The sequence below is a fragment of the Lacerta agilis genome, chromosome 2 (assembly GCF_009819535.1).
Source record: "Lacerta agilis isolate rLacAgi1 chromosome 2, rLacAgi1.pri, whole genome shotgun sequence".
NCBI classification, from domain to species: domain Eukaryota; kingdom Metazoa; phylum Chordata; class Lepidosauria; order Squamata; family Lacertidae; genus Lacerta; species Lacerta agilis.
In genome coordinates this window covers 51,922,968-51,936,631 of record NC_046313.1, presented here as the reverse complement: position 1 = coordinate 51,936,631, position 13,664 = coordinate 51,922,968, and the positions used below count along the sequence as shown (strand labels likewise).

The 13,664-nt window shown below is 44.0% G+C and overlaps 1 protein-coding gene across 3 annotated transcripts in view; it reads left to right on the top strand.

Annotated features, from left to right (window-relative positions):
• Positions 1 to 1,811: 1,811 nt before the first annotated feature.
• The window catches only part of ARHGAP26 (Rho GTPase activating protein 26), a 210,855-nt gene continuing 199,002 nt past the window's right edge, over positions 1,812 to 13,664 (top strand). For 2 of the 3 annotated variants that reach the window (XM_033140020.1, XM_033140021.1), the window contains exon 1: positions 1,832 to 1,985. In XM_033140020.1, the coding sequence (XP_032995911.1) occupies positions 1,832 to 1,985 (154 nt within the window). Of the gene's footprint in view, positions 1,986 to 13,664 lie in introns of all 3 variants that reach the window. The other variant, XM_033140019.1, reaches the window with a different exon arrangement.

Sequence of the window (13,664 nt, the reverse complement as noted above, 5' to 3'; positions counted from 1 at the left end):
ACCGGCTAATAGCCCAGGCCCAGGGTGTTTGGCTAATGTTTTATCCATGGAAGCTAATAGTTGAAAAACTCTTGGCTTTTGAAATGCATTATTAACCAGCGTTTACAGAAAGTAACAGATCTCCAGCTGAGAAAGGGAGAGGAAGTACTGTACAGGATAGCCAGTTAGCAAAAGAATGAGACAGAGACTGAATGTATGTCTGACTACAGTTGTAAAAGTGCCTGTGGGGCACCGCTTAAGATGTTCTGTACACCTCTAAAATGGACGCTGAAGTTCACAATAAACTTGCTCCGGAGGAATCATACTACCAACCAGGCAAAAGCTCCACAGGTAAAGCGCTTTCTAGTTGGGGGAAATTGCCCCCGTGGGCGAAATTTCTGCTCAGCTTGTCAAAAGGCAGAACGAGACCAACAGGCACAGAAAATAATTGTATTTCAGGCTGATATGGAACGCAAGGGCAAAAAAGAAGGTGGGGAAACAGAAGGTGACGTCCCTTATGAAAAGGACCTTTTTGTGTGTGGAGGCCAGAAGAAACGTGTCTTGTGGTTATTTGCAAAGGACTGCTAGGCTCAGTCCCCACTACCTCTCCTTGCCAAAAACACGCCTCAAGGGGCCTGCTTAATTGGTTCCCTGCAGAGAAAATGGCTGGGTTCCCTTCAGTGTTTAGCAACAGGTTTACGAGAAATGCCCTTGAGCAACCCTCACCTACCCCTCCCTTCGCTCGCTCGCTCCTTGGAGGTTGTGCCTTTAAGAAGGCGGGAAAGAGCGAGGGCGGCGGTGGGAGGACGCGCACATACACATATACATACACACACAAGGAGCTCCATGCGGTTTGACAGAACTCTGGCCCCGCCCTCCCTCGCCGGCCTGTCATCGCAGGGACTTCTTTTCTCCCTTCCCTTTTCTTTGCCCCGCGAGCAGGCGCGGTGCTGATTGGCTGCGGCGGGCGCGAGAGGGGCGGTGCTGCGTTCTGAGGGAAGGGGGGAAAAGAGAGAGAGAGGGGGAAAAAAACAAACCCCAAACACCGCCCCCCCACTCCGCCTCCTGACGACGCGGTCGGAAAAAAAAAGATGCCCCGCGTTCCAATGGGGAAGTGGAGTCTCCCGGCGGATCCCGGATGCCGTCGGAGGTGGCTGCGCTGAGCTGAGGAGCCGCTGCTAGAGGCCGCGCGAGAGACCTTGCCGGGCGCTCTTATCTTACGCGGCGGGGGCAGGAGCAGCAGCAGCACCAGCAGCAGCAGCAACATTGGCCGGGTCGAGGGAGGAGAGGCAGAGAGGGACCCGGCAGCAGCAGCGGTCGCCTCGCCTTGAATTTGCAGCGTGCTTGGGAGCTCTCGCCATGAGCAGTCCTCGGGCGGCGGCGGCGGCAGCGGCATTTGCTACTACTACCGCGGTGGCAGCAGCCACAGCAGCAGCAGCACCGCCCCCCTCTTCCAGACGGCTCCTGTCCTCTCCCCCTGGCATCTGAAGCAGCTCCTCCTCGGTGCAAAACCTTGCCTGACCTGCTTGCTCTTCATCACCATCATAACCACCATCATTTCAATTGTTTTGCTTCCTTGCCTCCGGGGGCTCTGAAAAATCTGACCTCCCGGGAGAGCAGAATAAAGGCTGCTCGCTCAGTGGGTGAATATTTTAATTTTGTTGAATGAACTGCATATACATTCAATTTTACAAGCTGCTTTTTGTTTTGTTTTGTTTCTGAAGCGTTTTGGGAAGGACGGTTCATTCCGTGTGTGTTGCTTTTCCCCCAGCTGATTTGCTTTTTGCAAAAGGTTTCGTTTTGGAAGGGCTCTGAACCCCCCCCCCCCCACACACACATCCACCCCAGAACCATGGGTCTACCTGCCTTGGAATTTAGTGACTGCTGTTTGGACAGCCCTCAGTTCCGAGAGAGGCTGAAGTCTCACGAAGCTGAACTGGACAAGACCAACAAGTTCATCAAGGAGCTCATAAAAGATGGGAAGTCGCTCATTGCAGCCCTTAAGAGTGAGTGACAATCTCCCTGTGGTGTCAGGCGTCTGAATGGCAAGGGGGAATGATGAAGGAGTTGTGGTTGTTATGGTGTCTTAAATCTGAAAGGGAAACCATGAATCAGAACTGACTCAGTAGTATTAGAATCCTTGACATTTCACCTGCATTGGTATAGCACAGGTAGAGAGAGAAGCATGTGGAAAAACAATAAAAAACCCACAGAGGTCAGGGAAAATCTGGCTGTTTAATACCAGACTACAAACCTAATGAGATAGTTCATATTCTGTAGTTAATAGCTATGCTTCTCTTAGGAACAGTAGTATTATGTGAATCTCTGAGCATGTGCACAGTGCACAGGTGTTGAGGGAAGATAAGAACGGCCTTTATATAGTGGCATTATATAAAAAGCAGTCTGATTGTAGACTAACTGGCTTCTTTGCTTTGGTTATATAGTTTTAAAAGCACGTCTGCTATTGTTGACTGATCATTGGACTCCTCCTGGCCCTTTTGTTAAATTGAAAGGCCTGTGTGTATAACGATTCAAAGAGAACTGATGGTGTACAGCAAAGATGAGGAACTTTTTTTTTTCCAGCTCAAGGGCCACATTTCCTCATTGAGCAACCTTATGCGGGTCATAGTCCAATGGTGGTCATGACCAGGGGAAAACCTGGAAGGAGCAGTGGGTGTGAATGTACAGTAGCCTACATTCCAGCAAGAGATTTCTACATGCATGTACACCACCTCTCTCCATCCTCATTCAGGAAAGCAAATGGCATTATTGGAGTTCAAGGACATATTCTTGCCAGGCAAAAACGCACAAGAAGGGTGCAAAGTGTGGCTCCTTGTGAGTATTGCCTAAGTGACGGGCCCAAGAGCCAGAGGAAGATGGGCTTGGAAGGTTGCATTTGGTCCCAGCCCCAAGGTTTCCAGCTGCTGTTTTATAGACTGGGCAGTTTGGCTTAAAAACAGTTGTATTTCCCTCGATCTCTAGCAGTTGGCATAGCTGTCCTTGCATCTGAAATTCTTCAGTCACAGGATATTGTTGTGGAATGGTGGAGGGCAGAGTACCAGGAAAACAAAAGTTACAGGCGTTATGTGCACTCACTTGGAATTTCCATGGAAATCTTAAGATCACTTGGGTTCTCTGTTAATTTCCAAGACTGGAAAACTAGCAGAACAATGGTACTAGCTTGTAAGCATTGTAAAGTGTGTGAACTTTTAAGAACCCTTAAGAATACTTTCTTTAATGCTACTAGGCCATGTCCCCCGAATAACTTTACTCCCTGTGGTTGTCGCCCCTTCTCTTCAAAATTCCAGAGGCATTTGTGTACACAGTTCTTTCCCTCAAATAATTCTGGGCGCTGGAGTTTGTTAAGGGTTGCTGGGAATTGTAATTCTGTGAGAGGTAAAATACTGTGCCCAGAATTCTTTGCAGGAAAGAGCGAGCTTCGAATGTGCTTTAAAGGTATAGTGTGTACACAGCCTTGTGTCTTGAGACACAATTTGCGTACGTGTCTGCTGAAATGGTTCATTCTGAAGCAGTCCAGCGGTGTGTATTGAGTGGTGGCCTGCTGTTTGGTCTGCTTCTTGGTGAGCCAAAGGCAAATAATTGCACTCCTATGATGAGGTCTTTGAAAGAATTAATTGTACTAAACAAGCCTTGAGGGCTTTGTCTGCCTCATCATTGGCATTGTTTGTGCTCATTTGCTTGTCATTGATAATGACATAGCATTCTTGGGAAATGTATGTGTATGGCAAGGCACAGGAGAACCTGCCTACCTGAGAGAGTTGCTCAGAAGGCCCCAAGCGATAAAATAGTCTCCTTGTAGGCAAAGTCCTAATCTTATATAGATCCTGCAGAATTCAATTGTTGAACTTAAGCCCATTGAGATAAAGGTGTGTGGTAGAACCTGACTGTTGCAGCCAACAAAATCCCAACCTGTTGGGAAGTGTGATTTTGGGAATGAAGTCTTTTGAAAACTAGAGGCTGGCAACAGTATTTGATGCTTGGGATGACTTTCCATTAGCCAGTAACTTTGAAACTACAGTAGTATTGATACACCTTGGCCTTGATTTTGTAGAAGTGTGTACATCTGTACACTCCAAGGTACTGAATGAAATCCTGGAGCAGGATCACAGGTTGGATAGGAGGGACTTCCTTACATCTCTTTGCCTTGCCCATTTTTTCCTGACGCTGATTTACCCCTCACAGGGCTCCATTCCTTTGATTCCATGGAATCTGGAGTTTCTCATATCTAAGGAGAGCGTATGTATCACACCATTGGGCTTTTGACAATTTGAGTGAATTGCATTTGTTTTTCTTCATGTGTTTATGGAAAACAAGTTACAGAAGTTGTATCAGTTATCTGAACACAAGAGGTAACAGTCTAGGTGTCCAGAATTGACTCTTTGCTGCCCATTATCTCACTTGAGTTTTACTCCTGTATGTTGGACCAGTATTATACCTATCAGTGGGAAGGAAGGATAAACTCCCACCTCTCTCCAAAAGGCCCTCAGGAAGATTGTGGAGTAGGATGTGGGGAGCTGCTGAAAAGTAGAGGAATTTGCTCAAAACCAGACTTGACATTCTAAGAGAAGTTGACTTAAGGAAGCTCATGGAAGGAAAGTTTCCCACCACCCTCTCTGTGCATTTTCAGAAGCCCCCCCCCTGCAGCCCCTGCTCTCTAGAGCACCTTTGGGGAGGTGTGGCCTGAACTTCCTTAAGTTAATTTAGGATCCAAGCCAATATGCTGACATTTTTATTACCTAAAACAGAGATCCAAGCAAACCAACTGTAATCTTGTGGGGGCCGTTATCTTGCTGACGTATTTATAAGAATGATTGGTAATGTGACAGGCATGCAGCATTAATGGCTGGCTAACCAAATAATACTACACAACTTCACTTGCTGCTGTTTCTGCTGCCGATTGCATCCTAGGCTAAGGCAAGCAGTTCAAGTATTTTGCTATAACTCTTGTAGGGCCTCCTCAGAACTGTATCCATTCCACCTGACGGCACCAGAGGGAGACAGAGAGGGGGACCAGCTGCCATTTGGTTCATCCCTACTTGGAATCTTGTCATGCAGTGTAGAATGGACGCCAGTGCGATTTAGTTTGCTCTCCCTGCCCCGCCCCCTTCCTGGCTGTTTTGTATTGTGCCCTTTAACTTAGAAGCCACTTTCTAAAACTCTCAACCAACTTGAGTACATTGGCCAAAAGGATCTGCCGATCCTTGAACCTGGCGGAAATGTGCAACGTATTTGTGTAGGAATCTAATGAGTACAGGTGAATGTGTGGCACTGGGTGTATGGCATAATATAAATTCGACGGTTATGAAGTCATTTCTGGGTTCTGCTATGCGGTTATTTCTACGCTTCTTTGAAAGCACAGTTCCAAGAGCCCCTTAAATTTCATTTTAGCTTCTGTTACCGAGTCCTTCCAGCCATGCTGGTTGAACATATGTATGCTTTTACTTTTATTGCTTTGCAGGGGTTCCTTTGGGACAAAGCCTTGTGTTGACAGATATCAAGATGCTGCCACGTGACATGATGCTGCATTCCCACTTGACACGGCAGCTCGGGAGCTTTGCATGCCTCAAACTTATTTTTGGCTCCCACTAGCATGCATTGAGTTGCTCATCCAAAAAGGAGGGCAGCTGGCCGGACTATTCATGGCCTGTGTTCTTTGGGATTGCAGTTGTAGGATTGCTCAGAAGCATCCAGCTGTAGCTGTGAAGTTTCATTTCACGACCCTTCCTCCCACTTTTGGGTCACATTTGAAGTGTGCAAGCTTTGTGCCGCTTTTTCATCTGAAATCTCCTCGTGGAGGTCCTGATCATGCCTGTTCAGAATTTTACTTTGAACTTGTCTTTTTATGTTTTGAATGGAGAATGTAGCCACAATTTCGCCAGCTCGTGACCAGCAGTATAATCACAGCCTTTGTGTTTTTCCACATGTGAGAGATTGCTATCTGGTTTAGAATTAGCATCTTATTGTGGAATAAACTGCCTGCAGTTCCACAGAATTCTTTCTGGTAAGATAATGGGACATAAAACTTGTGTTATTTGAAATAGCCTGTTTGATGAGACTGCGGTTCTAATAAAGTCCTCGGAGCTTTCAGGAACTTTGCAAATTGTAGTTCTCTTCTACTTGGAACTATCTGCATAAATACCCCATTCATTATTTATTTATTCTTCTTTTTAATAATTATATTCATTTGTCACTTTTTTACATCAAGCTATTTCAAAGTGACTCACAATGTAGGAATAAGAATAACAGTAAAAACAAACCTAAGAATAAAACAGAAACCTAAAATGCACATTAAACTTTTTATTAATGTACAGGAGTATTCTCCTTCTGTAGATATTCCGCCTATCCCCCATGTCCCAAAATTCACACAGGGGTGGAGGGGGAAAACTCTCATTTCTGGGTGTGAAAATCAAGATTCAAAGAGCACCAAGAATCTGGACTTGATGCCATCGAATTTAGCGCAAGCATCCTACCAGTTCAGTACTGTTTGTCCTTTGAATGTCAGGCCCAATATATCTTCTCTCTAGGCTCTGATGTGTTTGAGGATGAGGCATAAAGCTATCTTGGCAGTTCTTAAGATTTCTTGTTTATGATATGACATAATCTTCAACATAGATGCTATATGCACAAATTAAGCAAAGTGAGAATGTGGAGGCTGAAGTAGGAATGAAGTTGACTCACAGCTCTACTTTTCTAGTGTGGTTAGACAAGCCTGTTGTATATGAGCTGTACAGTGGTACCTTGGTTTAAGAACAGCTTAGTTTATGAACAACTTGAATTAAGAATGCTGCAAACCCGGAAGTACCGGTAGGTGTTTTGGTTTGTGAACTTTGCCTTGGAAGCAGAACATGTTCCGCTTTCTGCTGAGTGTAAATTGAGTCCCCCACTACTATGGGAAAGCATGCCTTGGCTTAAGAAAGCTTTGGTTTAAGAATGGACTTCCAGAACAGATTAAGTTGTAAACCAAGATACCACTGTACTAGCCTTTTTGTCTTTGACTGCTAGTGCTTTTTCTCCCAAGATAGTACAATTACTGCACTGAACAGCTCCTGATGAAACAAGATGTAGAGAACAAATAGGACAGTCAAATTACTTTAAAAAATAGTGTATGAGTTGCTGTATCTGCATTGAGGGATATTTCTTAAGGCTTACTGAGCTTGATGTATAAGGAGCAGCCTTTGAATAATAGGGCATGTGGCATTTTCCTCTTGTCTCCATTTATCACTTCCTTGATACTCAGAGTGGCCTGTTCTTCGTCAACACATGTCCTTCTTCTTTCACTCATAATGACATGTGTAAATTATTCAGAACATTTTGCAAATGCTAAGCTTCAAGTGAGACTCAAAGATGAAATGTGAATAGTGGGTGTTGAAGATTAACAAATATGACAAGCAGCAGCAGGGAGCAGTCTAAAAAAGGGCTGGGCAACTCAGTCAAGCACCCAAAGGCCACATTGGAAATGCGTAAAGAGCCGGGGTTGTTATGAAACAGATGTTGCCTTATGCACGCACGTTACATTATTTTTGGTCCAGACTTGCAGATGACCTTTGTAGAAGTCCCTAGCCCACAAAAAGTACTAGCCTGTCTGCCCACCCATACATGCCAGTGTAAATGGTGTGAAATTTTAGTCTTGATCCTGAGTCACTGGGATGGCTGCTGTTGCACTTGGAAGAAAGGGGAACTCCTGTTCTCGGCTGCATTCTCTAAGGAATGGAGGTTCATGCTGCAAACAAACAACCAGCCATCAACCCACCCATAAACTTTCTGTGTCTCTGCAGCAGGTGGGATTTGGATCAGTGGTTTCTGCACTGTTGGCTACCTCCAACGCAGAAGAGCATGTCCAAAAGAGAGATTCATGAAGAAATACAAGGTGGTGCTCCACTGAAAGCTGACAATACTGCTGCATCTCTGCATCAGGTGTAACAGGTGACAGCTAAATACATTACAGCAGTAGGGGTGGGTTTCAGTTAAGTTGTTGTGTACATGGAATGAGGGCTGCTCATGCAATGGGATTTCCCTCGTCTCCTGTCTCTGTGTGCCCCCTGCACTCTCTAAATCTGCTCTGGAGGGTTGGGAGAAACCCCAGATCAGGTTTAAGGGGCATGGGAGAGGAGGAGAAGGGAGGGGGACGGAAATCCTGTTTCATGATTGGACATTGTTCCCTATGCACATACTCCACTTAGCACTACACTGAATTCTATCCTTGATTCCCGCCCACCCACCCCCTTTACACTTTGAATGTTTTTGGGTGTGAGATTTGCAGTCCTTTTTAGTGCATTCTGCTGTTTTAACACACAAACTAGTTTGCACAAGTACATTTGTGTTTAAATCAAATGTTTCCACATAGCTAACTGTCAGGAGAGAATAAAAATCTCTGCATGCACTGGTAGAGTGGAGTAGTTCTAATCAGTTAGTTATTTTCTCTTGCCAGGGGTTAGTATTGCATCTTAACCCTTTTTCTAAACCAAAAAGCCTAAATCAGGCTTTCTCATCCTCGGCCCTCCAGATGTTTTTGGCCTACAACTCCCATGATCCCTAGATAGCAGGACCAGTGGTCAGGGATGCAGGGAATTGTAGTCTCAAAACATCTGGAGGGCTGAGGTTGAGGAAACCTGGCCTAAATGTTGTAACCCTTTTTCATAGGGAAGTTCCTTTTTTTTTTTTTATAAGATTTTATTATTTTCCAATAAAACACCGAAAAACAAAATACAACAACAACACAAGGCATAAAAACAACAATAAAAACAATAACAATAACAATAACAATAAACATAAAGAGAAAAAAGAACATATACATACCTTAACCATTACCTATCTTTATACTTTCCTTGTTACTAACTTCTCAATTTGGGGACTTCCCCCATTCCCTCCACTGTCTTCAAAGTCAAAAACATCTTAAAGGTAGCTTTGTATCTTGTTCATTTAACATTTGCTCAAATTTTCAATATGCTTAACTTTACACAGTCATAAACTTAATCAACTATAAATCTTATCTTAATGTCAAATCTTAACTCCTATTTAACAAATAAATCATTCATACAAAAATTTTCTTTTGCCAGTTTTATCTAATATAACCCTATTAAAGCCTCTAATTTATCTCTGCTCAAATATTCAATTTTGCTGATTTAACTAAATAGTCTTTAAATTTTTTCCACTCTCGTGACACCGTCTCCTCCCTCTGGTCCCGGATTCCGCCGGTCAGTTCTGCGAGTTCCATGTATTCCATCATCTTCATCTGCCATTCTTCCACCGTTGGTATCTCTTCTCCTTTCCATGTTCTTGCCAATAATATTCTAGCTGCTGTTGTGGCATACATAAAAAACACTCTGTCCTGACTGGGTATCTCTTCATTGGTCATGCTCAGAAGAAATGCCTCTGGTTTCTTACAAAAGGTAACTTTCATTACCTTCTTGAGCTCATTATAAATCTTATCCCAGAAAGCATTTACCGCTGGGCACAGCCACCACATATGATAAAAGGTACCTTTCGCATGTTTACATTTCCAACATACATCTGACATTTTGGTATTCATCTTAGCTATCTTAACTGGTGTCAAATACCATCTGTAAACCATTTTCATTATGTTTTCTCTTAGACTATGACAAGCAGTAAATTTGATACCTTTCTGCCACAATCTCTCCCAGTCATCCATCATAATATTATGTCCTACATCTTTCGCCCAATCTATCATTGACGATTTAACCAGTTCATCTTTCGTATGCCACTCTAGCAAAAGATTATACATTTTGGAAAGGTTCTTAAAGTTCGATTCTATCAGTTCTGTTTCCAGTTTTGATTTTTCTACTTGAAAACCAACTTTTTTGTCCATCTTAAATGTTTCATATACCTGATGATAGTGCAGCCAGTCGGGGACCTGACTTTTCACCTGATCGTAGCTTTTTAGCTTAAAAAAGTCCCCTTCCTGCTGCAATATGTCCATATATCTTAACCAGTTTGCAGACATGTTCGGTCTCTTATAGGCCTTGGCCTCCACTGGAGAGATCCATCTAGGGGTCTTTCTCTCTAACAAGTCTTTATATCTAGTCCAGACCTGATACAAGGATTTTCTAACTATATGAGACTTAAAAGTTCTGTGGATCTTAACCTTGTCATACCAAAGGTATGCATGCCACCCAAACATATTATCATGTCCTTCCAAGTCCAACACATCAACGTTCTCTAGCTTAAACCAATCCTTTAGCCAGCAAAAGGCCGCTGCTTCAAAGTAAAGTTCCTTGATAACTTTGTTGCCCTTTTCTGCACAAATGACAACGAGCCAAATACTTTCATCCAGTCTTTTTGATTTATTTATTTTTGCATTGTATTTTTGTTGTGTTAATGCTTTTAAAAAAAGCTCTTGCATTTTTAACTAAAAGGGAAAAATATATTTTCTTCCATCACTGTTATCAGCAAGTTTTTGAACACATGGCATTGACTTGCACATATGCTACTATTAAAGGAGCAGAGCTATCCTTCAAGACCAGGTTCTGCTAGCCTTGCATCTACAAGAATGAAAGTTCTGGCATGGCAATGGGAAGGAATAAGATGCCCAGACCTGCATGTATTCACAGGGCAGATGCTTGTTCTGTTAGTAGCCTTAAGACCAACTGGTCCAAATTCAGCAGCTAATTCTTCTGTGCTTTAGGAATAGAAAGTGCACTGACTCCACTGGAAACTTCTCCCTTGAATGTTCTGTTGAATTAAATGTGACACAGATGGGAATTTCCATTGGAGAGCAGATTCCTGATGGATTGTTCTCCATCATAGTCCTAAGTACAGTTTCAGAAAGGAAGACTTCAAATCTCTTTTCTGCACTCAAGTGCACAGGAAGTCAGGTAGGAGAAACCATCCATGTATTTACTGATCAAGATTCCAGGTATAATGCATGCATGGAGGTCCACGCCGCTGTCAGAGACCATTATGGCAAGGCAAGATCACCCCACCACCCAGCAGACTGTGTGTTTGCTTGAACTGTTTCTGCCTGGAATTTGTGGCAGATCTGCATGGGGGCAGTTTGAACTGCGAATGTCTACAGATCTCACATTATGAAACTAGGCTGTGCTGGTTCTTGGAGCCAACCTGTCCTCCTGTGATCCATTATCCCACAACCTCCTGCTCAGATCCTGCCTAACTTGCTAGATAATCAGTGTGGTAAACTGGACAAGGGTCTGACCCAATTCTTACGACAGTTAAACATCTACAGCCCCTTCTTAAAACTTGTATTTGTTCTGCTGTTTTAAAATCAAATCACTCCTTCTGCCTTTCCTATGAGTGCAGACTTAAGATTCATCCCCGACTAGGGTTAATTTTGTTCTAGATTAAAGGGATTTGTTTTATACTCTGATCATGCTACATTACTTCCCTCCCTTCTTCTGCTTTATCTTTTGCAGTTCATGCTTAGCTAGATTCCAGCCTACGACTGATTGTTGAATATGTGGGTGACGGTTAGCACAGATGAGAATGAACCATTCTGCAGGTTTTGTGTATTTTATTACAGAAAAAGAACAACAACACCTTGCATGTACAATTCCCACCTGTTCTGAGTTCATCATCATCATCAAAGGGTAGCATTTTTCCTTGGTTTTCTGAATAATGGGATTTTAATCCTTTTGCAAAACTTTCTTTTTGTATTCACTACAATAACCCACAAATTGCAGCACTGTGTCAGCAAAGAACACGAGTGCCTGCTCCGATCCCAGGCCTGCACAACTTGTAGCTAGTCATGTATGGTAGGCAATCCACTGGGAGCTGCAAAGCCTTCTGTTTGTTGTTGCTTGTCTAGGATTGCAAAGGTAGTGGAGGTTGTCAAGCACTAAGGAGGCCCTAACATATGGCTGATGGATTGTCATTGGCTTGGTTGGTCACAGGTTTTGGAGGTCTGTTCTAATGGCTGCTTTGCCGATGCAACAGCTGACGGGATCTAGCTTGTTGGGGGTCCATCATCCTTAAGTTAATGTTTTCTTTTTTATGCCTATCTCTCCCCAGCAAGTATATTCTTATGAAAAGAAAACCTGACAGCCTTGTCCTACATGAGCCTTTTTGAGCAGTTTCCATATCTCACATGATGCTTCGTATTCCTTTACGAGTACATTGCATTGCTTTAGATGTAACTTTTGCTGTTGCTTAAGGCCAGTTGATAAAAGTTCCACAAGGCCTAAGGGGAGTTGGCAAATCCATCCCGCTCTGTTCATGTGTGTGGTGCAGTGATGGCGAGTTCTGCAAGTAATATGGGATGCACTCTTGTGATGGACACTTGGGAGCGGATGCAGATGTGCATTTGGAAAAAGAAATGCACACAAATTATGCTGGGAAAGGAAAGTTGCAACATCAAATCTGTGCCTGAATTGCAAAACTGTAGGTTGCAATGCACATCCCAGAGGAGTACATGGCAAATGGCTTTAAAGGATATAGATTACATTCAAAGACCTTGGCTTCACGTTATGTAACAGCTGTCAATGATTTGGGAATGGGGTTAATTTTCTACCAGAATCTCCACAGACTCCCTTTCGTTCTGTTAATGGTAATGGAAGACTGCAGTTGTGGGTTTTGGCTTGGGTCCCACAGCAATCCCTTTCTGTACTCATCTATACCTGTCTTCCATCTCTTCCTGAACTGCTTTATCAGCATAGGCCAGGAAGGTAAGCCGAAAGGGAGGGGATGGTAACTAGGCTGAGTTTGGTCTACCTGTAAGCTTCCTGCTCTGAAGGTCTCCCCAAACTCCTTGGATCCGGAGAAAGTGCTGAGCGGGCTTTCAGAAGAGTGGCCTGCCTCGCCATCATTGTATATCCCAAACGCAATGTCACTGCCAGTGAGCAGCCAACCCTTGGGGGTGAGGTACCAAAGGTGCCAAATGGGGATGCGGGTGACGCTGTGGTCTAAATCACTGAGCCTAGGGCTTGCTGATCAGAAGGTTGGGTGTTCCCCACGACAGGGTGAGCTCCCGTTGCTCGGTCCCAACTCCTGCCAACCTAGCAGTTCGAAAGCATGTCAAAGTGCAAGTAGATAAATAGGTACCGCTCTGGCGGGAAGTTAAACGGCATTTCCATGCGCTGCTCTGATTTCGCCAGAAGTGGCTTAGTCATGCTGGCCACATGTCCCGGAAAAAAACTGTCTGAAGACAAACGCACCACAACCCCTGAGTCGTTCGTGAGCACCACAACCCCTGAGTCGTTCGCGACTAGACTTAACTGTCAGGGGTCCTTTACCTTTCTTTTTACCAAAGGGTAGATCAGACAGTGAGCTCATCCCGTTGTCTCCACCTCTGTCTCCAAGAACATGGAGTTGACCATGACGACATGAATAGACCTTGAAAACTGCTTACTGGTAGGAGTGCCTGCCTGCTTGCCCAGTTGTGATACTCAGGAAAACAACTGAATAAATGTCTGCCCACCCTACTCTTCAGAAGCGGACCTTAGAGGGCACATCAAGTGTTGGAACAACGTCTTAGCTTATGCCCAGCCAGGTGGAGCTCTGCCACACCTTATGATCTTGTAGCTTGTAGCTCGGTCTTCATTGGGACGATGTGCTGATTTTTTGAATAAAGCTTTTTAATCACAGCACCCAAGTCGAGAGTCCAAGTTTTGAGTCAGCAAGTGGGAGCAAGGAGAGTTGGCCTGAATAACAGAGGGCTTCAAAAGTTCTCCAAAAGTGTAATGCTGTTTTCTCTC